Source organism: Chelmon rostratus, chromosome 22 (genome assembly GCF_017976325.1).
Source record: "Chelmon rostratus isolate fCheRos1 chromosome 22, fCheRos1.pri, whole genome shotgun sequence".
NCBI lineage: Eukaryota > Metazoa > Chordata > Actinopteri > Chaetodontiformes > Chaetodontidae > Chelmon > Chelmon rostratus.
The window spans coordinates 7,823,643-7,848,782 of record NC_055679.1 but is presented as its reverse complement, the minus strand read 5'-3'; the positions used below and the strand labels follow the sequence as shown (position 1 = coordinate 7,848,782).

General features: G+C 44.0%; 1 protein-coding gene across 1 annotated transcript; it reads right to left on the bottom strand.

Annotated features, from left to right (window-relative positions):
• Nucleotides 1–1,626: 1,626 nt before the first annotated feature.
• LOC121625647 (protein phosphatase 1H-like) lies at nt 1,627–24,515 on the bottom strand. Its single transcript, XM_041963824.1, has 10 exons — nt 23,994–24,515; nt 17,302–17,491; nt 15,007–15,378; nt 12,336–12,448; nt 12,027–12,111; nt 10,511–10,629; nt 6,700–6,763; nt 5,574–5,681; nt 3,229–3,380; nt 1,627–2,757 (listed from the first exon to the last, which is right to left on the bottom strand). The coding sequence occupies exons 1-10, from the start codon at nt 24,227–24,229 to the stop codon at nt 2,610–2,612; spliced, it is 1,587 nt and encodes a 528-aa protein (XP_041819758.1). The 5' UTR covers nt 24,230–24,515; the 3' UTR covers nt 1,627–2,609.
• Nucleotides 24,516–25,140: the final 625 nt, after the last annotated feature.

Sequence of the window (25,140 nt, the reverse complement as noted above, 5' to 3'; positions counted from 1 at the left end):
GCTTAAATACTGAACAGGGCGCTATGTGCCGGTTAAAACAGCAGATTGTCAGTTTTATGCTTCAGTATTCGTAGCTACAGGTTAGCATTGCGCTTTAGAGGTGCTGGTAGGTGGATTGTGTCAGACTAGCCCTTCTCCCCTCCCTCCAGTCATTACGCTAAGATAATCCTCTCATGAAAGCAAGTAAATGTACGTCCCAAAATGTCAAACTATCCCTCTAACAATGGCTTCTTCATCCTGGCTTCCTTTTGAACGTCTTTGGACTCAACCTGTTTTTACACTCAAGCGTGTAAAGTTAGAACAGCAGCGCTGCTCCAAAACTCTACATATTCACTACTGAGGAAAAAAAATCAGAAAACCTCAACACTGGTTATTTTGTCAGTTTAGGATTTAAGTATTAAAACATGCAAGTCCTTTTAATTTTACAACTTTTTTCCCCCAGCTTGGAATCAAGCTTTTCAAAGATAATAACCTTTTTATTGATCCTTTGGAGTTCTCCCTTCCCCCAGACGGCTTCTCATCTCCTGCACGTTCACCCAGTGTGGCCGGCTGAGGAGTGTGGCCTGCACGAACGCAGAATAATTATGTAGGGAGGTGGCGAAAAAAATACACATGCATGTCAGTTTCGGAGGCCGTGACACTATTTTCAGACAAACTGAATTCTTCATGGTCGCTCGGCTATCTGAAACCCAAGGAGATGAAAAAAGTGGGGGAAAAAAGCACATGATTTGGTTTTGTGTTACCGTTTTTTGCTTCATTCGTTCCCTTCCTTCGCCATCAGTCGCGGCCTTAGCTCCTATGCTAAACGTCGGGGATGCTAAATAACCTCATAAATATATGCATGGTCTCTGCACATTTACAAACAACATTAACACTAACTCTTAGATACATAACAGAAATACAAATTCTGTCCATACAAAAACAAACAGCAGTGTAAACCATTGCACCGTCGCTCATATTCCCAGGCCTACAATATGTCACTGCATGCACCGACACACAGTAAATCACTACATCCAAACACAGCATCGTGTTACTCCCAAACCCGTCCCCCTGGAGACAAATGTGGTCCGAATCGAGCATCTAAAGCTTATGAAAGATGCAAAACATGTCAAAGAAAGCTTTCAGTGCTTTTTTTCCCTCTCTGTGAAACTTTTGTTCACCATGACTTTGATAGTGTTTTCATGATTTTTTTACAATTAGAATTTAATTTAATCCTCCCTGCTGCAGGGAATATTCGCCTCTTTGTCGTGTCATATATCACGGCTGCTTGGCTAATGATACCGGTCAGCCTAAAGTGCGAGTACACTGATGTACAATTAATCTATCCTAAGGTTTGTTCTTACGGGGTTATTTTTCACTCGCAACACAAATTCAGTTTCCCAGTGTCGAGTTTAGCTTGTATGAAATACTTCCTGAAAAGGAATCGTTTGCTAATCTGGGAAAGAAGCTCATTAGCTGTCTTCATTAAATGAGAGGACTGATACCACTCGCATCACTATACATTAAATAGGAGGATACAGCCAGGAGAGTGTTAGCTTAGCTTAAAGACTGGAAGCAGGAAACAACTAGCCTGGCTGTCTAAAAGCCAAAAAAATTGATTGATTTTCTTTAAAAGGGGGGGGGGGGGTGATTTTGATTGATTCTTAGTAATATTTTTGAATTCAGATTAAATTGCTTAACACTGACCCTTTTTTCGATGCAGATGTAAAATGTTCTTATCAAAAACCACATCAAGCTATGTCCTGTTGATCCACGCAGGCTCACTCAACAGTAAAACTGATTCCTGATCTGCTTTGCTACAGTAACGTCAGGCCCTTCTTGTCTCCTGCCTCCCGCGTCCACACTGGTCAGTCTTGCCGACTGCACGCGAAGCTTTCGGGGCTCGTGCCAGCCGACATCTCGGCGTGCGATCGGTCTGTAATCTGAAAAGCAGTCTGGAAGCAGTTCTTCAACAAGTGAACCCTCCAAAGCCACACTGTGGCGAAACAGAGAGCGCAGCTGACCCGTCAGCTCCGTCCATGCTCACGAGACAAAGGACAGTTTTTCTTTTTTCTTTTTACAAACATGTTGACTGTACAGTACAGGAGAAGACAAAAAGAGGAGGAGCCAAGTATTGTACAGCACTGCAAGAGAGGTAAGAAGGACAGAAAGAAAGGAAAGGGGTCTTTTCTTCACTTTGGAAGGGTATTCATCTATTTCAGCTTTCACATCTCTGCAGAAGTTCAGGGGCGTCCTGGAACTGCTGTGACCAACAATTCAAGATTTTTCCATCACTTTTATCAACGTTAAACAGGCCAAATCACTTCTTTGGATTAATGACAAATTAAATGACCATGTGTTTTTATGTTGGGCGTTTTTCTGACTTTTGAGGCTTTAAAAATCAACAAAGTGCTGACTGTGGTTCCCCTGAGCAGCCATTCCTATAGAGATGTGAAACAATCTAAATATCCAAATGTTTAGTGTATCCTTGGTCTGAGGAAGAAAAGAAATGTGCAAACAGCACTAAGGAGACTGAAGGGGGAATCTCAGTCCAGGACTAATCAGCCCTGTTGGTTTACGAGCCTGCGTGCCCTTCAGGTCTGTGAACCGCGGCGTGTCTGCCGGGCTCCTCAGGGCTGACGGTTGCCGTACATCAGCGGTATGATGAAGACCGAGATGTCGTCCCCGGAGCCCAGACGCTCATTGGTGATCCTCCAGCCTCGGTCCCTCAGCACGCCGCGCGCTCGCATCACCAGGTCTTGTGCTGCCATTGTATACCTGGACAACAGAGGACACAATAATGTCGGGCTCTTGACTCAACTGTGAGTTGTTTCATGCCATGTGACACATGAGGCCACCTATTTATTTCAATGAATTCAACATTTTGGCATTTTACTGCCACTGTAATACTAGATAGAATAGATACTGGACCTAATCTGCACTGGTGAGACAAAAATGTCTATTCCTGACTTTATCTGCAGATATAATAAAAAGTGTGAAAATTCTGCAAAGAACTGGTTTGTGGCCAAAGTTCTAATTTATCCTTGATAAGGAAATAATGTTTGTTAAATAAAATATGCAACACAGTGGCACAGTTTACAGCAGGACAGTCTAATAATGCAAACAAAAACACTTGCATGTACTACAACTGCTTGACAACTGGAAGCACCAGCCTGCAGGTGTTCAGAATTAAAGCAACAAGCCTGTCATTAAAGGGAAAGAAGTGGGGGGTGGAAAAAAGCAGCAGACCTGTGCAGGTCATCAGGGTCACAGTTGGCTAGGAACGTGGTGACGGCTTCGGCTACTTCCTGGTTGGAGAGGACGTCCCAGAGGCCGTCGGTTCCCATGACCAGAACATCATCGGCGCCGTGCTCATACTGCGTCAGGTTATACACCTTAACCTGCATGTGAAATGACAAAACGGGAAGGGTTTCATTCAGGTGTTCCTTTGCTGCTGTATTCGCCATTAAAATTCAAGCTTCCCTTTATCTCTAATAACTGAAAAACAAGAGTCAAGAGTCTCCAGACAGTTTAGACTGAAGCAGTTGACTGACCGTCGGTCTGTGGCTAAAAATACACATATATAAAGAACATTCTGGTGTCATTTCGCAGTTTACCTGTGTTTTTTTTTACTCTGCTTTTACACGTGCAGCAAAAAATACGTGAAACTAAACAAATTTTAGCTATAGAAGAAGCCAATGACAACTAGACTGGGTGCATGAACTCCTGGTGGTTGTAAGCTCAGAAACTGGAACAATAACACTCAAAAATCTAAAGTTATAGCGAAGTGAAGGAGTTCTTTCGGCGGCTGGCAAGTTCAAGTACACTCAAGTTTCTCAACCATTCTGAAATCTATACTGACGCAGCACGGCGCATGGCATTTTCACAACTTAATGAATTCAATGCAGTTTTCATTCACTGAGAGCATCTCGAGAAACCACTTGAGACACTCTGGTAAGAGGTGAGAGTTGTGTCTGCGAGAGAAAGAAAGAGATGCAGGCGGAGACACGGAGCGCTGAGAGGAGCCGAGCCTTCCACGTGAACCTGGAGTGAACCCGGGTATTAATGAATTAAAGATCAAGCACAGAGCTGAGGGAGGAAAAATGCAAAACTCTATAAGACAAACTACATCAGGAGATGAAAGCGCTTTGGAAGCGGTGCCAGACAGTCAGACAGGTGAGCTCCAGTTCTCCTGCAGCAGAGGACCTCGCTCAGACAGAGATGCGGCAAAGCGCTACCTCCGCTGACTGTAGTGCAGATATGCTGGGGGTAGAGGCAGGGTATGCCATGCCACAGACCTATTCTTTCATATGCGACATTATTCATGTGACAACGCGAGGAAAGGAACGAGGCAGGAGAAAACGAAACGTCCGCAACATCGGATCCGGCTTGTTAAGAAGCCTGTAACTCCACCAGCTACAGGAAACAGCCCCCCGTCTGAGGGTTAATGAGTTTATGAGGAGATCTTCTTAAATCTTAAATATTAAGATCCTAAGCAATTATTCAGCATAGACAGAGAATATATTGTTTGCCAAGAGTTAAATAACAACATTGATACCACCTCATATGTGCATGGTAAATTTGCAACCAGAGTCAGGAGCCACCTTAGCTTAGCATAAAGACTGGAAACAATGAGAAAGACGTATAGCGTGCTAATAATCAGTGAGCTTTAAAGGTGCTGGTAGGCGGATTTTATTACCGTTCAACAGAGCCTAGCTAGGTGTTTCCAGTCTTAATGCTAAGCTAAGCTAACTGGCTCCTGGCTCTGGCTACGTGTTTGGCTTACAAACATGAGAGTGCTGTTCATCTTCTCCTCTAACGCTAAAAAAAAATTACTTCCCAAAGTGGAGCATTGTTCCTTTAACAGTAACTTAAAATTATACAACACTCCGTCAGCCAACATGTTAAAAGCTGTTATTTAAAATGTGCTTAAATGTTAGCTAGTAAAGACTAGCATTTAAAAAAAAAGTCAACCTTGTGGAGGTTTCTTGGAAACAAACAAAAGTTTATTTTCAGTGTTCAGCAATAAGCACTAAGTGTACCTCTGAGGTCTGAACAAATGAGAGACAAATCAAACAAACCAGCAGTGTAGCCGACATGTCATGTTATGCTAGGTCAAAGTGCCCCACGCAAAGTTACAACACGTGGCCAGATCTGTTTCACACGTGCTAACAGCTAACTAAGAAAAAAAAACTGTTTTGAGAACTGATACGTATGCGCAGGCTATTCTAACTCTTTGGTGTGACTCTGTTTTTTAAAGCGACACATCAGACTGTGTTAGCGTTTACACTACAAAATATATGTGGTCAGATGCGTCCCAGACCACCTCGGCAAGTGTTTTGAGTGATCGGATCACAATGCGTCGTGGTGGTCCTTTAAGCCTGGGCTTCTGTAGAAACATGGCGGTGCTACATGGCGTGGAAGAGGTCCCGCTCACTCTGCAGATATAAAAAGCTCATTCTAAGGTAATAATTCAGAAAACTTCTGTCATATTCTGCTGACAGATCCCCCTGAATCCCACATACTGGTCCTTTAAGCTTACTTTGTAATGACTGAATGTGTGTCAGCAGGCTATTAGCAGCGCTGGCTCTTACCTCAGGGCAACAGGAGAGGAACGGCTTGATGTAGATGTTGGAGTCATGAACCTTGAGGTCATGGTCACCGAGCCCACGGGTCACGCCGATGGTGGCCAACACCCGTGCCTGTAAAACATTGACTGCTTTAATTTGGGTTTCTCATGAATTTTTATTTTTTTCACAAAGAAAATCAGTCAGAATTTTAAAATGCATTCTGGTGCTTGTCATTTAGCGAATAATGAACATATGGATGCAAACATGCTCCCATATTGACTGACAGTAACCACGGTGGCAGTGTTTTACCCTGTTACCTCCCAGTCTGAATTTACAACACGCGTGGGTGGCGGAGCTGGTGGTGGCTCACAGTGCATTTGAAGCATAGTTTGAATTTTTTGGGGAACAAATGTATTTGGTTGTGCATTAAACAAACAACTATCACAACATGTGATGCTGTTCAGAGGTCTGTTCAGTGCTGTAAGTGCGCTGAAACTGTTATTTTTCTATTCCTTTATCAAACCCTCTCTCGCTCTCCTTCCGCTCTTTTTATCCCTGTGTGAAAACTCTTCATTCTGTCTGTTCTCTGAATTGATCTGCTGTGTGCTCGTCAGATGCTGCTTTCCTCTCTGGTGGAGACCCTCGTTTCGTCTCTCTTTGCATCAAACCGAACTGATTGAAAATATGAAACAAACGCGACACGGCTGAGAATTCGAAGCGTTTTGTGCAATTTATTTGGTGGAGTGTTTGCAGTTTCCCGTCTCTTCGTCTCATCTCTCCGCCGCTGTCCCAGTGGGGATTAACTTCACTTCTCAGAGAGACGACTGTCATCTCCCGAGTGGTGTGTGTCTGTCTGAATGTCCGTGTGTGTTAGATGTAGCTACTGGAGTGAAACAGATGGACCGTCTGCTCTCTCTTCTAGTGAGGGTGCACGTTGACAGACACAGGCACGCAGTGTGTTACTCGCACATCAGAGACCAAGTGCTCGCCCACTCTCTGGGTGGCTGGCAGGCATGTAGTGTGTGTGTGTGTGTGTGTGTGTGTGTGTGTGTGTATCAGATTGACAGTGTTAGAGGGAGTGATTTTCTCTGCAGTTCTGAATTCCAGAGTAGAGGTACAGGGCTCGGAGTCGAAACACACACACTCTTACCTTTTTCCCTTCCCCATATATCAGTGGAAACTTGAGATCTTCATCCTCAATGGTTTTGTACGCCCTGTGTTTGAGGAAAGAAAAGAAAAGCAGACCAAGACAGTGAATGATTCTTTTCTCTCTTTCTACATGCACACTTTCAAAAAAGATACAAGTAGCTTTGAGATCTCTCTTATCTTAAATGTTTTCCCCTTGCCACACTGGCACATCTGGCTTCACAACAGATCCAGAGTCAGCAGGTTCTACAACCTCCCCCTCAGATGCATCATTACACATCCAGGTGTAACATAACTACCTGCCACAAGTCCTTGGGCAAGGCTCCGAGTACTGTCGGACCAATGTTTTGGCGGCAAATCAAGAAAATGCTTTACCACATCTGGGCCACTTTGTCTCTTGTGCCCATCTCAACATCTGGAAGGGGAGCTCACTTCGAAACGTAATTATTAATCTGATTCTCTAATGTAAATACAAGCAACATGATCATTCTCTGATTGACCTTTTAAATCATACATTTGCTGTATATATTAATTAAAGCAGCACTCGTCATTATTTTACATGAGCAATGGATCAATTAACTACTGTATGTGTGATATGAAAGAAGGCGGTCGTAGCGACAAACTAGTCATCATCAATGTCAATCACCCGACTTTGCCATTTTGGTTCAACTTTACAGTTTTGGTTCACTCACACTGCTCTCACACTGGCAGGCTGCTGTTTTCACCACATACTGCTGTATCTGCCCGGCACCAAACTGCAGACAGGCAAAGTTAGCAACAAGCTGGCGAACATTTAGCAGCTGACGAGGCAGATATTTACCTTAATGTGGTGGAGCCCAAAACAGAGGTAAAAGGAGAGGGAATAATGGACTAACATTCATCAGGTGGGCAAAAATGTACCTCTAAATCAGGCAGGTGGCTGCAGGTTTTTGTTCCAACCAAGGAGGAGCACACCAGGCCAACCAATCAACATCAAGGGATCACTTAGTTATCAGCTGAAGACTGAGATCAGCTGATTAATTGATTCCAGCCTGGTGTGCTCCTCCTTGGTTGGAACGAAAACCTGCAGCCACACGGCCCTTTATGGAATCAGTTTGACATGCCTGCTCTAAATGAATGCTATATTTGCTCCGTATCTGCTGACCCCAAGTAGCCAAAATGTTGACTTTGGCTGCTTTAAGTTCTGCATAATTTTCCTTGCGCTGTCCTACATCGTTAAAGCTGCATCTCAGCAATTTAGTCCTGAATGTTAATAAACTTGGGGGACTTGTTGGAGTGCTTTTTAAAAAAAAGAATGGTCAAAATTGGTGCAGAAGAGGAGATATCACTGTCTGGTGAAGGCCTGCACCTCACTTTGCAACGCAGGTTTTCTGTTAAAAATGTATGTCTCCAAGCTTAAGCTGAGATAAGCCTGCATCATCATTAACATTACACATTATGAAACTGTTTTCAGAAGCTCAATGTGCACCATGATGGGCAAACTGATCTTGATGAGTAAATGCACATTTTCCTTTCTTCTTGCCGTTGCTCAGCCCTTTTTGATTAACACATAGGTGGGCAACAAAGCCACTGCCGTCCTTGTAGGTTTTGATTCTGTGTCTCATTGCAAGAGTGTCTCTCTGCAGTGCAATAACAAGTGTTTTTGCTGCTGAAAAATTTAGCGGGCGAACGCGAGCGAGCAAACACAAGCAACAACAAAAAAAAAACGAGTTCAGGAGTGCGCAAATGGAAGCAGAAGATCTGAGAATACACTTAGAAATGGAGCTTTGAAGTCAGACTGAAAGACTCCACGGCCGGCGCTGATGTACTTAAACTAGATAGATTAGACTTGGCGTCACCAGTCAATGGAGAATATCAACTTCAAACGGCTTCATATCTGACCAAGGTTTGCCAAGTCTGTCAGTCCACGTCTCCCTCCGCCCATTTGTCTGTCTCAAAAACCGAGACGTATACTCTCCCCGACCTGAATGCAACACTCTCTCTCCGCCGGGCTCTTTTCCCTCGTGCCTGTGTGCCGCAGAGGTACAGATACAATTTCTTCATCCATCAGGCACCCCAGCATCCCTGCCCATCAAACTTAACACCTCTGATAACGAGAGAAAAAAATTTAACTTCCCACTGTTTTATCTCGGGCGTTAAGAGCTTCCAAATGAGCATGTTCATTTTCACTTTTTTCTTACCTTGCATTTCACAGTTACGCACATTTAGAGCTTGAAAAAAATAATTATGCCAAACATTCGCCTTTTTCCGGCCTCTCAAATGGGAGGTTTTATTGCCTTTCTCTGTTCTGTATTAAAACACGGTCGAGTTTTGGACCGTTGTTGGACGAAACAAGCAATACGAAGACATCAACGAGAGCTCTGGGAAATTTTGACGAGGAGTTTGGCCCTTGTGGAGTTCAATATGAACAATGTCTTGCTCAAGGGCAGCCAAAAGCAGAGTCATTATTTCTCTCTTGGCTTCATCAGATCCTCCGAAACTATTCTCCAGCTGCCTTTGCTTGTGACCAAGGTTGACCTTCGATCTGAGGAAATCTGATCTGACATTGTTGTATTTTGAATACTTTGACTTTCCATGTTAAATGAAAAAAGGATGTAAAGAAAAACACGCCCAATGCTGCTATAGTCAACATTTCTACGTTACCAATGGATTAAATGACTATGTGGAAAATTAAAGGAGTTAGTTGTAGCAACAAACTCACAGGGAACAATCACCCAACTCATCTGTGTCAATTTATGTCACAACAGCTGCTGTTTCTGGTGAAAAGGCTTTGATAAACCGTTTGTACGCGACCTGCCTACTGCCAAACAGCAGCCAGACAAAGCTAACGATTAGCCGGTGAGCATAGAGTAGCATGTAGCAGCTAAAAATCCTCAGTTTATATTAATGCTGTGTAAACAAATCCAAGCTAATGCTAATAATGCTCAGTATCTGCTGCATATGTAAACAAGCAACTGTTGCTAACAAGTTTGCCAGTAGCTAGCTGAAGGCTTTGACCACACCTGCTGGCAAGCATGCCAGGCCAGTAGGTGGCGATAACCAAAAAGCAGAGAAGAACTTCCTGGACGTGCATGGTGAGTTTATTTCACTTTTTTGGCAGTAGTAACTAAAAAATACTAACAATAGCAGCTAATTCTGTATTTATTTGCAATTATTTAACACTGTTTCTGGAACATGGGCTAGCAGCGGTAACCGAATGTAAGCTAACCAACAGACAAAATATACAAAAACGACTCCAAGCTACTCCCTCGCTCAGATGTGAGCACATCCCGGCTGGCACAGCTCTGCTCCCGAGATAGTGAAATATACATCACACGCCACAATACACACAGTGCTGTTCGTGCCCCTGTGTGTCAGCGAGCGTGCCAGTAAAAGCACATCTCATTACTGGCTTCCACCGCCACCACAGTCTGACAGCATGGTGCCGGGCTAACTCACGTAACAGTGCACACGCAGGATCGTCTCCGCTGTATCATTATATCACATCGGCTTAGGACGCTCCCTCGTTAGCTCTCTGCTGGGCTCTTCAGCGCCCGCTGTACAGATGAGTGGAAGTTGCAGTAAAGGAGGGAAAGGGAGTGATAGAAGCGGCAGACTAATGACATCTTTTTCAGATTATTTTTTCATTTAAGGTGGATGCAGCTGGAGAGGGCTGGCCTCCTAGGTTGCATTAGCGGGTTTCATTTTACAGGTATGATTCACTGTAAGGGGGGACATTTATCGTAAGAACTCGATTTACGGAGGCAGGGGTCTTTGTCTGCTCATTGAAGCTGGTGTGTGAAAGAGAAAATGAGAACAGACTGGGGAGGACTCACCATCCATTCATGGTGAAATCTCTGTAGAGCATCCTCTTGCCCACCTCCTTCCTCTGAACTCTCCGGGGAAATTCCAGGTGCGTGAACTCATTTCCTAACAGGTGAGGCTGCATGAAACCCTGGAGGACAGACAATGATGGTCTTCAAGTCAGTCGAGCAGCTAAATGTGTGGCAGATTTGCAGATCAAATGGAAGTCATCTTCCATCATGGGGTGGCCGATGTGGCCCTAACATAATATCATGATACTTCAGGGTATTTCTGCGATAATGGCTGTATAACTTGAAGATGTAGTTTGTCTGCTTGGTTTAGAACTTACAATAGCTTTGCTGTTAGTCCTGCACTTCTTACTTATTACCACGGTTTATTGTCACCAAACCACTTCCACACTTCTGTTTTTGTTATTGAATTAAAAATCAGGCCGGCATTAGCCTGAATGATATGACGTGGCACGCCCTTTATTCCATCTCTTTGTTCTTTTTTGCCCACTGCCACTTACTGTGTATGAGCCTGACTCATACCAGAATTTTGAGGCTGATAACGAATGACATCGGAGGGAAAATTCTGCTCTATTCATTTTCTAAAACCTCGCCACATAAATAAACCAGCCCATTCACATACTGGGCCAAGCACTCAAATTGTCTTCTCACGCTGGTCGAAGCCGTTCTGATTGACGTGCAGTGGAGTTGTGAGGGCTCTGAGTGATGATTGAGGGGTGGAGCTGAGGTCAGTCTGATCACTGATACCAAACACCTGCTGAACACACACGCTGAGGACTGGTTGTGTTTGTAGTGGATTGTTAAGGATTTAATACAAAACATAAGAAGACAATTTGTGAGTGCTTATCCTTCATGTGAATTCAGTGCTTTGCTGCAGGTTGGGAGCACCTTCAAGGATTTCAAGAAACTGAATATGAAGTTAAGGAGTCCAGCATGTTCCTGCCTTTGATAAAATGGATTGAGGCTCTGCTTCCCTCTTTCTTATTACTGTACATAGACATCTGTGCACGCCATATCATATAACGTACGCAGAAAGAAAACATTCTACGGTGAGCTTTCACTTGGTTCCGACTGAAGTGTGTATTGTTTATCCGAGCATCTGTCAGACATTTATTCATGAAATCAAAATGACACATGGAAGTGCAGACATATGAGTCACCGCGCACCGCCACTGCCTATAAAAAGGTCAATCACAGCCAGTTATTCTCAGCTGACAAGCTTGTTGAGCTGTTTCGCAGCTCTACAGGAAGTTGATGGACTTCAAAGTCTTGCTGATCGTGTTGCTTGTTGTGTGAACACACAGTGAGAAGCTGTGGCTGACAACGAGCGCCGTACCTCTGGTCAACTAAATAAACTGAGCCGGAGGACCGGGGGTGCCTGGCTGATGACTGTGTGTACAGAGTGTGTAGTTTTAGGTCGACTAACATGGGTTTCTGTGACTAACATTATCACATCTATATTTGTAAAGATTCAGATGACGCTTCAACTAAAGATGAGACGTCATGCAGAGTTTTCTTACCAGGAACTGGAGCCGCTGTCGTTCTGATTCTGGTGTGAACTCCGTGGACATGGGAATGATCTCATTGTTTCTGATAATGATTGCCCTGCAGACATACACAGAAAGAGGTGAAAGTAATGTACATGGAGCCTTATATTCAAGAGAACAAGCAGCCCTATTGGTTGAGGCTCTAACTGCCTCTGCCCCAACATGTTCACGCCATAAAGTGGCTCAGGGAATGTAACAAGGCAAGAGATTTATTCCAAGCAAACCAAATATATTCTATTTTATTCCTGCTGCTTTACAGACGCTGAAAATGAGCATACACACCTGCTGTCACCTGCATTCCCAACGTATAGTTTTCCCAGCAGGTAAACCACAGTGAGGGCTGTGCATCCTCCTGTGACGTTATAGACCTGCTTCTCCTTCTCAATCTGGGCATCCTGGGAAAGGGGGGGACGAGGAGACGCTTTTGTCAACCTTTAATGAACCACCGCTTAAGAAGACAACAGATGAAAAGCTTTAAAAACCTCCCACATCCGCCCACGTGTGACAGTAAAAATGAAGACATGTCGGGAGGCAAGCAGCCCACAGAGGCTAGAAGTCTGGGCCTTCTAGTCAACAACATTCAGAAATATGACTGTAAGGTCAGAAAGCAGAGATGCAGAAAAATAGAAATTTTTTGGAAAGACAGACGATATGTCGGCATCGTTGTGGACTATTGATCGGCTTCACCTGAACCTCTTGTTGGCCTTGTGTCAGGAAACAAGAACGTGTCTTGCATGAATTATCTGGACAGTGATGTGTGTGTGTGTGTGTGTTCTTTTCCTGCAGGTGCACTCGCAGCCTGAAACTGATGCAGTGATCATCTCCTAAAGAGAACGTCGAATCGAGTGTAAGAGTTGCTCTTTTTGCACAAGGGAAAGGGTGGCGGGGTTGATCTGGGTGGAGCTGTCGGTGATCTGTTAAATCTGGGTACCACGGGGTCCAGCTTGAGCAGTGTGGGTTGTTTTCCATTGCCATCTAGTGGTAACACTGTATAGACTTTGGCTTGTGCAGACATGCATTCTCAAAGCAATTTAAAAGGAACATAAAAGGGAAGGGAAAATACAAGGAAAGACACAACTGAGCAGTATAAAACAATCTCTTTTTGATAAGATGTGGGCAGCATACAAAAAAATAGACTGTCCTGTAGCTGCTTCTGCAATAACGGACATGTATTCCTGCTAAATGCCTTTTAATTTAAAGGCAAAGGATTTGAGACACATGTAGTCAGACACTGCCTTTGAAGTAGACAGCGCGTCAGAAATCCACAGTCTAGTGTGCACGGTTGAGTGGCATTTAGCCAGCAGCGATCATTTCATAACCCAGCTCTCAGAGGCCAGATGTCTAAATAAACCATTAAGAGAGAAGCGAAAGGTCAATCATCTTCCTGTGCAAGCGTGAGTGTCGGTGAATATGTGGTCAGAATGTGCAGCGTCCGTCATGTCACGACAGCAAACACGAGAAGGAATTGAGCAGCCGATAGCAGCTTTTGTATACCTGTGCTTGTTTGCATGTGCCGCCTTCAGGAACTAAATTTCCATATAGTGCGCAAATGCTTGTGTTTACGTTTATGTTGCCGCTGCAGAAATATACAGTTTTATATGTCATGTACTCCAGCGCTATTCGTTTTCCTCCATTAAGAAACATGGAAAACATGCTGAGAAAAATCCAAATAACGTAGAACACAACGCTGAATCGATCTATGTATCGACCATCTGCTACAGAGAGAAACATTTCTGCTCATGAATTAATTTCACCCGTCAACTGTTGAAACTGCTTCTTTGGCGAGTTTGTATGCGCATCATCTTTTAGCCAAACACGCTGAGAGCTGCAACTGACGATATTTTCATGATCTGCAATCATTTTCTCGGTGAACTGTACTTATTGCTTGGTCTATAAAATGCCAGAAAGCTGCTTCCAAGAGCTCAGTGTGACAAGTTTAAATCATCTGCAGTTCAAACCCAACAATTTTGCATTCTCTATCACAGAGGACTGAGGAAACCAACAAAGAAGCTGGAGCTTTTTTTTTTGTTGTTGCCATTTTTGCTTTAAAAACAAAGACTTAAAGGATAAATTGATCATCAGTGCTGAGGCAGATTAATTCGCTGTCATAATCAGGCAATTGACTAAATATTTCAGTTTCACTTCATTGCTTTCAGGAGGTGAACAGATAAAACATCTGTTGAACACTTGCGCCCAGTGAACTGAAAAAAGGTCAGCATGCGACAGATTTTGTGCATTTTCATGGCAGATATTTGCAGGAAAAGCACAGCTGTAATCAATAACATTAACAATGGTGCTGTTAAATTAAAGACAGTGGCAGGAGCAGGACTCTACAAATGTAAGTGTTCCTTTTGTTTTCATAAGCTGTATTAGTTATTTAAGATGATCGAATGCGCAATCAAACTTTCTGCCCGTCACTATTTGTGTATCGCCAGTGAGGCACTGTGCCACACGTCGTATTTAACTGATGTCTCATTAAAATGACGCCTCTGAAGGAAGGATGTCTCGTTTTCTTAAATGCCTGTTGCCTCGACTCCTCTCTCCCCGTATCTCTTCCTTGCCCCCTCCGCTTTAGGACTAAGACGCAAGGAGAGGAGGTGAGGAAAGGAATCGGGGATGTACGAACCCACTCTGCCGCTCTGGTGCCTGTCCCCTTCAGCTCTGACAAACCAATCATTGCCGGTTGACATAAAACGCATCACCACCAGTGCACCAGAGCGGGAATAACGCCCAGGACACCAGATTTTAAAAACATTGGTATATTGGTGGTGCAGATGCTGATGACAGGGTCAGACAACTGATCCCTGCAAGAAGATAATGAACATTTTTCTGCAGCCTCACAGCACATTCCTCTGGTCTCAGCCATTATCCTAAATGATGTATGCAGTGAGCGTGAAAGCATCATCAGGATGGGTGGACTAAAATTCATCACGACCTTGCTCCTGTCTCTCACCATCTCTTTGAAGGCGTTCTCTATGGCTCCTATCACCAGGCTCTCATGCTGGATCTTCTTCTCCGTAAAGAAGCGTGGCGGCGGCGGGGTGCTGCACGGGGACCCCGGTGCACCCGTGGCCCCGCGCAGCGAAGCGGCCCGGGTCAGTGCGCGGTGAGGGCCCGGGGTGTTTCCCTGGAGGTAGGGGTTGTTGTCGGGCTCCTCGCCCAGGATTGTCGGGGGCGGGGAGGCCAGGTTGCGCAGGATCTCGATGACGGCCTGGAGCTGGCAGGCGATGTGGTGATGCAGTAGGCGGGAGGCCACAACTGCTGCACCTGAACCAGCGTGGCCATCGAACAAGGCCCAGTAGTGGAACACCAGTCCTTCACTGTCCTGCAGACGCATACATAAATTGTAGATTTATTTCATATCCGGTGGCAGTTTCAATTCAGTCAAACATAATCACATTCAACCACACAATCATGACGAAAATGATAAGGGGATTTTAACTTCTTTAGCTCAAAGATGCAAATCTTCCACCCACCAATCAGCATCCCACCCACTATCTGCCTGTCACTACCAGATCAGAGTTTACCCAGAGAGGACCAATAAGATGATCAGAACCATTATCTATTATAAAGCTCACCAGTAGCTTTTTGTACACATAAACAATGCTTGGCATATGGAGTCTGGAATGTACCACAGAAATCATTACAGAGTTTTTTATAGCATATAATTCCAGACTCAAGAACATTTTGTGGCTGTCCAGAAACATCCGTCTAACCTTAAACCACGCCCAGACGTAAGACATGTTTTCAAAGTCCGCAACTGGAAAAAGTAATTCTGATTTTGACTAATAAACTGCTGCTCTAACGACTTTTGTTTCTTATGATTTTGTTACAATTGACCCATTGACCAGGCATTTACAAGAAAGAGGAGCCATTGCACAAAATGTCAAAACACTGTGTATTTACGGTGGAAAATCTGCATAATACAGGCAGGACCAAGCACGAGAGCCAAAGCGATTAATTCAATATCCCAACTGGCTGTTAGCTAAAACAAGCTGGCTGTCCTAAGCAGCAATGAACTATATTCCAAAGAAAGCAGGGCGTCAGTGGGTTGAAAGTCACTCCCTTGGAAAGTAAGTGACCATAAATCAAATAGCATCAAAGCTGATATGAATCACTATTGACAGAAAATGCTCGTACCGCCGTTTTCATTTGCACTAATGAGAAATTGTATTTTAATTTAATTTTTGAGTTGATAAAGCAACAAAGGTACGGATGCAAATTACCCAAAACATTCCAAACGATCAAAATAATCTGACTCATATGAAAAAGCTCCAGCTCATCACACCAATTTGAAACCAAGCCCCAAAAACCGTAAAGCTAAATGACTGATGCTGCTTGTTGAATTTATCGTATGTGTGAGTCATCTCTGGGAGGAGAGAACCAGGAGAAAACATCATGACTCATCCTGTCCAACAGTGTTTGGGAGCTGCAGAGGTCAGACCTCCTTCTCTCCGCAGACGGGAACAGCACAGGGCTCCCTCTCACACCTTTGTCAGGTCCGTGCCATCATCACACACTCTGCCTGGTATTACCTGACCTCGAATGCACATGATCTGTCAAATGAAGTTCAGTTTTTTCTTCTGTAATTGCAGCTACAGGTTGCAAGTGGCAGCCTTTACAACACTGACTGCGATTTTTTTTGTTTGTTTGTTTGAAGCAAGGTTCACTTTGGTAGTTTTTATGTTTGTTTTGTGTAGATACTTTCTGTCCCATCAAAGCTGTATCACGGCTTATGAGTTATCAGTATTAGTCACTATTTTGATAATGCAGTTGTGGATTGTTTGTTCAAGGCAGCAAAAACACTCCAGCTTCTAAGTTGTGAGGACTTGATGCTCTCCTTTTTCTTGTGATGTGATCAGACATTAAATAATATTGAGTTTTGGACCGTTGGTTGGACATAGCAAGCATTCTGAAGGCGTTGCCTCGGGCTTTGGGAAAATTGGGATGGACATTTTTCACTATTTTCCGATATTTTACAATGATCATTAGTTGCATTTTTGTTTTCAAGATGAGATTTACTCTACAAGTCAGAACTAAAAGCATTACAGGAAGAAATACTCTGCATGTAAGCAGCTCCACATACGCAGTGCTTGATGTGAACATGCACTCTGACTGTTTACCACTGGGCAGCTCCGCTCGTCAGGTCACTGCTCCCTGTGTCATGTAGTGTGCACGCTGTGTACCCTTTGTGCATACGCCAACACGTTTCAGTGGAGTGTGCATTCATGTATGCGTGCCTTCTTACCTCTCCCAGCTTGCTGTGCTCCATACAGAGCCCCAGGCCCTCTCCGTTGGGCAGGGAGTTACGTCTCTTGGCCGTGGGGGTTTTGCTGGGCGTGGATGGAGGGCAGTAGCTCATCGGCCTCCTCCTAGCTACGACCACCTCGCAGCAGGCCTGGTCCTCATTCAGCGCACTCTTACCAGCGTTGATCACCCTGCAATGGTACACAGTGAATAGTTTGACTCAAATTTTACTTCTGGCTGTTAGTTTGTCCGCAGTCATTCAGAGGTCCCGTTATATAAAAATCACATTTGGCAGCAAACTCTAGGGATTCACATTTTCCGGCTAAAGTTTTGCTACAAGCAACAGATGCACCACTTGGTGTGATTTCCCAGTCTGACAGCTGTGGTCTGGAACAAGCGGCTGAATGAAAGCAGACATCAGATGCTTTCTGTTGGATGAAACGGTACTGCAGTCTTTCATGGTTATTGTGGCTCACTGCAGGATCACAACAATTAGCCTGAGCCACAGCCTGAGGTTTTCTATCTGTTCGCCCAGTGAAGCATGTTTCATGTTCCTGATGAAGATCAAAGAGAAGAGCTCATTTGTGGTACTGCTCTGCTGGGAGTGTCCTGATGCATCGGGACAGTCGCTTCTGGGTGAAATAGAAGTCTTTGTTTGTGTGTGGCCGTACATACATGCCCAAAGCTGTGTGTGTGTGTTGCCTTACTCATCTTTTGTGCCATATTTAACTAGGCAGACCACAGAAGAGAGCTGGAACCAAGAAGACGTGTAACCCAGTAACAATTAAGGACAGCCACACAATAACTGCGTGAAAATGTAGGTTTCTTTTTAGATTAGCTTTTTTGTGTTGTGTTTTGTGTTATCAAAGTCAGCGCAAGAAGCTTCAGTACCTGAGATATATATGTGAGCAGCGGTTTGGCCAGAATTTTAAATATGCTGAGGTCATGAGTATTTTTATGTCAGAACTGAAGCTGAGCCTGATGCAGTTAATGCAACCTGAAGCACTGTGTTTGTGTTATCCTGCCACGCAATTGTTCACATGTCGCTGCAAGGCTGAATTCCCAGTCCTCTTCTTGTCATATCTCAACTGAGCCCCACACACTTTACATTTTACATCCCACGCCTTTATTATCTGCATTGAAGACTAACCTGAAATGCCTCCATAACCTCGCCTTCCCTGTATATTTTCCATGCCTATATTTTCACGAAAAGAACTTGAAGGCACCAAGTCAAGTTGGCTCGCCAAGCAGTCGTGACCTGAACATCTTTTCTGCACTTCTTGTCCAAACCCGGCCCAAACCGCTGGTTCCATCGTGCTCGGGTTGGGTATCCACACTCTAGTGGACGTTTGTGGTCTTAAAGGTGCAGTAAGCAATTCTCGTTCCCAGATTGTCAAATACCGCCGCTTTGGGTTTCCCAGGTCGTCAGATACAGGGGTTGGGGTGGCTGGAGTTGGCTGGCTGGAGATGCGCAGTATTTGACAACCTGGGAACTAGACGTAAACCTGAGCACGATGGAAGCGACGATTTGGGCCAGGCTGAGACAAAAATTTAGAAATTATGCTCAGGTTGGGGTCAGGTTCGGTCATGTTGGCTGGGTGAGCCAACTTGACATGGTGCTTTCTAGTTCTTTAACTCACCCCAGTCAGCCTGCCCAGCCCCAGAAATACCTGCAAAACTTAAGACATCTTCATCAGCCTGTGCCATACCTTGAGATTAATGCTAATTAACAAATGTTAGCATGCTAACACACCCAGATGATGAACATAGCAAACATTACACCTGCTGAACATCAGCATGTTTGCATGCTGACATAATTTAGCTCAAATCACTGTTCACATAGCTGGGAGTATGGCTGTAGACTCAAATTGTACAATGTAATTCCCAAAGGATGCTAAACCCTCCAAATCCCTCCCAAAATAACAGAACATAACCTTGATGTCCGCAATGTCAGCGATGGCCCAGGCTATAAAAGTCATCCCATTACTTAAGACTTTTGTTTACACTGCAGTTACATTTTAAAGAACATAATCCAGTTTCGACCCGCAACAACAACCGAGTAAACATTTCTACATTAAAAGTTTGGCACATAGCTTTTCTGGGTCACCCTAATTTTTCCCTGGCTATCTCAAAAGTCACTAAACCTCCCGAATTGTAGCTAATGAGAGTTCTTGAGCTTCAAATGAATAGTGAAAAAATGAGATTGTGGAGACAGCTCCAGCGAGACTGGCAAGTCTGACAGACATCTCTGGAGGGTGTTGAGAATGTGTGTGTGAGTTGAGAAATTGGCCTATTTATAGACACAGACTGTGGATGTTTTCTGCGAGGCAGCATCATTGCTTGGTTCTCTGCCTCAAGTGCTTGTTAACCACAGACTGAAGGAGAAAGATAGAGGTACTAAGCAAATGTCACATCATTTATGCATGTATGGATGGTATGTATGTGACTATATATGTATGTATATATATATATAATATTTATGCACATAAGCATATATGCAAAGAGAGGGATCAGTCTTCTTCAAAATCAGACTATTCTTCATAGTCAGTGTGGTAAAATGCCCCACTGAAACACAGTTAATTAGCATCTGCTGAGGTTGAAAGAAGTGTGGAAATGCTACAACACTCCAACAATCTTAAACTTGCACTACGCATATTTGCACACTGACGACCACGAATGGCAGCAACAGGCAACAAAGTGCACTCCAACTAAGCCAATAGCTCCCATAAAGCACAGCGTGTTAACAATGGAACCGGTTGCCATGCTAAATCTTGTGGTATCGAGCGAGATCTTCAGCTGAAACTGTCACTACTTTGGTTAAAATGTGCCATTCTCCACGCTCGCACTGTATAAAAGCCATCATGTCCGGAGGGCTGGTCCTCACTCTGATTACTCAGCTCTGCTTTGTTCCCACCGCAGCCATAATTACAGTAGAAAATGCTCTCTGAGTTATTACGGCCATAAAACACTCTGACGCATCGACCACTTTAGAGCTCGTTCATACACAAAAGTCCTGGAAGCCTTTGTCCGCTACATGCAATCTGCTGTCAACAAACACAGCAATGTGATGACCAGTGCATGTGTGTGTGATGTGATCACATCCTGCAAATTTTACCGTGTGTAAAAAATACGTTTGCATGAACTTTTGAACCCTGAATGTAAAAACCATTAGCAAATACAGTCCTTCATCCTTCATGACTACAATGCATTTAATAGGTTAAATCAATAGTGGATCATTCAGTGTTACTCTATTTCATAGTTGCTGCAGCTGCTACTGTTGTGTATGTGTGTGTGTGTGTCGTTGAAAGTACTCTCGCATCTAATTTGTCCTCATTTCGCCATTTGCAGGAAGAACGATAGTCATTTCAATTCCCTGCCAATCAATTTTTTGTTCCATTCGGAACAATTAGCTTTCCTCCCATTAGGAACAAAACCTAATTTTCCCCTCCATTGTCAGACATCTAATGCCCTCTTTTGTTTCTCTACCCTCGGCAGCAGATTCTGGGCCAGACATTGGCCCCAAGGATGAGATAATTATTTGGTGAAGCACAATGGTTCACTGCTTTGCATCTGTTTAACATCAAAGGAACAATAACAGCAAAAGAGCTACGAGTTAAATGCTAAAAGAGTCTTTCAAAAAGTCCAAACTTAGTACTTTTTCTTACTTTTTCTTGGGGGTTTTAGTCAGAATTGCACTAACACCTGAATATATGAGATAAGAAAATACAATGGTAGAACGGTAGCTTGAATGGAACATAGGATGGGTTTAGAGATCCTCCTCAATATGTATCTTGAAACACGAGGTCCTTGATTTCAGATTGAGGTGGACAAAAGCACCGACATCAATTTTGCCAGCTGAAATAACAACTGTTGCTGGCAGATTTCCAGCTGTAGCCAGCTAGCTAACTAAGCTAACGTTAGCTCCATGACGCACATTAAGGATTTCACTTAGCTTGTTCAAGAATGAGTACTTGACGGCTACTTACATGAAAGTGTGCTAAAAGGCACAAGGCTAAAGCTACATGTCCTCACCAGTTTTTGACCCATATACCCAAATACTAAAACAATGTGTTAGCATCGTGCTTGTATTGCAGTGTAGAGCTACTTAGTCCAAGTGCTGTAAATATGCTAATGAAAAAGTAAAATAAGACTCGTGTTTAATTCTATCATGGCTATCTGGCTGCTTATTAGCTTGGCTTATTATTAGCTTATTACACTTGGATACGCCAGGCAGGTGCCAGGTTTTAGCTTTATTGCTCATATTCTCAAACCATATGCTTCAGTTTTACTGTTAGAAGAGAAAAAGCTTACAGGGGTGAACTAACTGATGTGTTTAACAAACATACTGCCATCTTGGGTAAAGACATGGATGGGGCTGCTTATGTGCTAATGAGAACAGCGCTTTTTAAACAGTTCCTTAGCCTTAGAGGTAACGCTCAGCTATTGCTATAGGTTGTAAGCTAGCTAGCTGGAAGTGCTAACATTTACGTTCAAGCAGACAAACACACACAAACTGAAAACACGCTTACACTTCTGCGCTTGTGTTTTTCTTCCTCTTTATATACCAACTATTGCTCTTACTACAGCTCCACATATAATGCTTCGACGTATGGAAAAATCCAATGCTTGACAGGCCTGCTATGGTTGCTAAGCCATGACTGGACAACACAGTTTGGGAAGGGTCAATTATGAGCAGATTAGCCTATGTGACTTTAAATTGTCTTGGATTTACTTTTTATTCCAGAAAGAAAAAAGAGAGAGCCAAAATGGCAGCTGTAATGACAACACAAGAGGCTTTAATTACAGATAGATGCTGACACGAGCTGATCTCATTAACCACACCAGTCCCAAAGAGACACTTCAGGCCTGCTCTGAGCATCGGTGTGTGGTGAGTGTGAGTGTGTGTGTGTGTGTGTGTGTGTTAGAAAGACAAAAAGACAGAAAACCAAAGGAAGATGTGACCACTGACACAGTTTAACACAGAGACCATGCAAACTTCATGCCAACGCTTTAATGAAACTGTTACCGTATAGCCTGGTTATACATAGTGATGGGGCTATAGCGTGCTTGCAGACATAAATGCTAAGAAATACCTCTCACTCACTTTTCCAAACCTCCCCAACAATATGAGTATTATTGTATTAGAGTGGGAGAGAAGGGAGGGTGGGACTTGCTCTAATAATAAATATCTGTGAACAACTTTACAGGATTAAAAAACGATCCAATGCGATCTCTTCCTTTCCAAGGGAGGCAGCAAAAATGTCTCAAATTCTCTTTGGTCTTCCTTGTGTCATAAGCATGATATTAATGAAGTAATGATGCATTTCTACAAGCAACTCAGTATAATGCACCACTTTACTTGAGGAGGAACTGCAATTTACATAATATGGGAGTAAATAAGGTAGATTCACAAATATCTAGGAACAATTACAAGGCAAAGGTCCATTAATAAATAATATCGCATTATCTATAGTTGAATCCTATCTACTTTATTGTCACAGGTATTCAGCAGCTACTGTATGTGATAGCTATTGATTGACTGGTTGTTTCTTTGATTTATTCCTTGGTTACCACTCGAGATTCTACATGACTTATTGTGAAATGTTGACCACACAGGTAACTATTATCAGGGCGGAGACGGGGTGATGTTTGTGATAAATCAATCAAGGGTGGGAACAGTTAGAGCAGGGAAAACAGTTGATCCAGTGATGCATACAGCAGATAAAAGACTTCTGAGCTGCCTTCTTTTCATTTTTGTCCTCCGCAAATAGACAAATCTAATCATATCACGTATTCTGTGTCAGGCAAAAGCTGTGGCGTAGGTTCCACGTGTCTATCATGTATTGTTTTCGACTCACTGTGTTCACAAGAATGACATGTATCATGCACAACAGTGGTGAAAAAACGACAGAAGACACAAGCTCAGAAACTGACTGCTGGCATTTCTCATGTCAAAATTAGGTTTAAGAATTTAATTTTCAGGAATCCTCCTCAGTATGAACCTCAGCATCCTTCAAGGGTTTCTCTGAGCTTTTCTATTAGTGCCTGTGCAAACTGCAGTGTGACATGATTATGCTGCTCTGCTGTTTGATCTGGATGCTGATAGAGGCGGCAGTGATGGGCATATGCAACAACAAACTCTTCACTTAACTGCATTTGAAACCACTCAGCAGTGCAGAGTCTGGAAAGCCAAGCTGGAGTGAAGAGGCTGCATCTTTACCAACCAGCTTCCTGCAGCATGTCAGCTGGAAGCTGCTCACATGCAATCACACACTGACACGGCCATAAATAGAGCCTAGCTGCAGACTAATACCCAGATGCTGCTGGTAGAAGGTGCATCATCCTCTTGCACGAGAAGACCAGCTTGGGCTGTGATCCTTTGGATGAAAGCTGTCATCCATTTCTAACAGCACGCACTTTCAGGTTGACGCAAAGCTTGAGAGAGTGCAATGCACAAGGATCCCGCGTGGATCCAAGGCTTTGCTGTGGGTGGACGTTTAGGTCACAACAGGTGCAGCCAGACTGAGCCCTAAGAGTTTGCAGGTATAACTGCCTGTTTACGTCAACCTGATGATCACCTGGAAGCATTTATTGGGCCTCCTCAAAGTGGATGCTCCACACTGAACGCCGGTGTGATGACATTTGAAAGACAACAAGAGCCGCTTTGTGAGCAGCTGTCGCCGGGTTACTTACTCAGCGTATCCGGTGGCCCACGGTAATCTCCTGGTTTCCTTCAGGATGAGGATGGGTCGGGCTATGTGGTCCGCGGAGCACTCGATCTCATCCGGGGACAGTCCTAGGAATTGAGGTCTCATGTACGGGAATTTCAGCGGCAGCTCGGAGCCAGTGTTGCTCCCTCCGCCGGAGCTGCCCCCGGCCATGATTCCACCCATGAACCCGGCCACGGCGGACTTGACCCGGGTGAGCATGGTGGCGCGTCGCGGCGGGGCGTCCGTCGGCCGGTGCGCGGCGCCGCGGCTCCCTTTCCCAGGATTGCCCCCCAGCTCGGCCGCGCTGGTCGACGACAGGCTCGATGGAGAATAAAGAGGCGGCGGCGGAGGAGGAGGAGGAGGAGGAGACCCTCAGATGGTTAAAGCTTCATTCATTCAGAGGGGAGACAACCGCCGCAGCCGGAGGGGAGGATGATGAAAACAGCAACGATGCTTTAAGTAAAATCCTGCACAACCCCATGGAGAGTCATTGATAACGGCTCGGCCGACGTGAACGCGGAAATACACAGAAGATTATCGGGTCATGTGATGCAACCATGGACGCACACTGCAAAAAATGTGCACTTCATGTATGGTCTCCGGGCCAACGTGTACTTGGAAATTGAAATTTAAAAAGCATAGAGTAAGTAAAATATCCAGCGGTGTCAGCTAAATTGTTTTTTTTGTCTGTACGTGTGTGTGTGTGTGTGTGTGTGTGTGTGTGTGTGTGTGTGTGTGTGTGTGTGTGTTTTAAGTTTGCCATTGTGAATTGTGGACCAAATGTTCAGGCATCAACTACGCATCAGTGCAACTCTATTTTGGAGACAGTAAACCGCTTCCCTGGAAACAAGCGAAATGTGTTGGCTTTTAACAACATTCATTTATTTATTTCGATAAAAAAAGATTTCGCGGCTCTTTAGGCTAACATGACTCGGTGAGACTGATATTTTTTGCAGTGCAGGATGGGCAAAGGTTGCTTATTCTCACAGAGGAGGATGAGCAGCTTACATTAATAGACAGCAGGTTAAAAGGTAAGTCAGGCCTTAAGATATTACACAAAAAGCCAGACAAGACTGAGGGCCAGAGGCGCAGAGAAAGAAGCTAAATCCTTCATGAAATGAGCGCTCTGC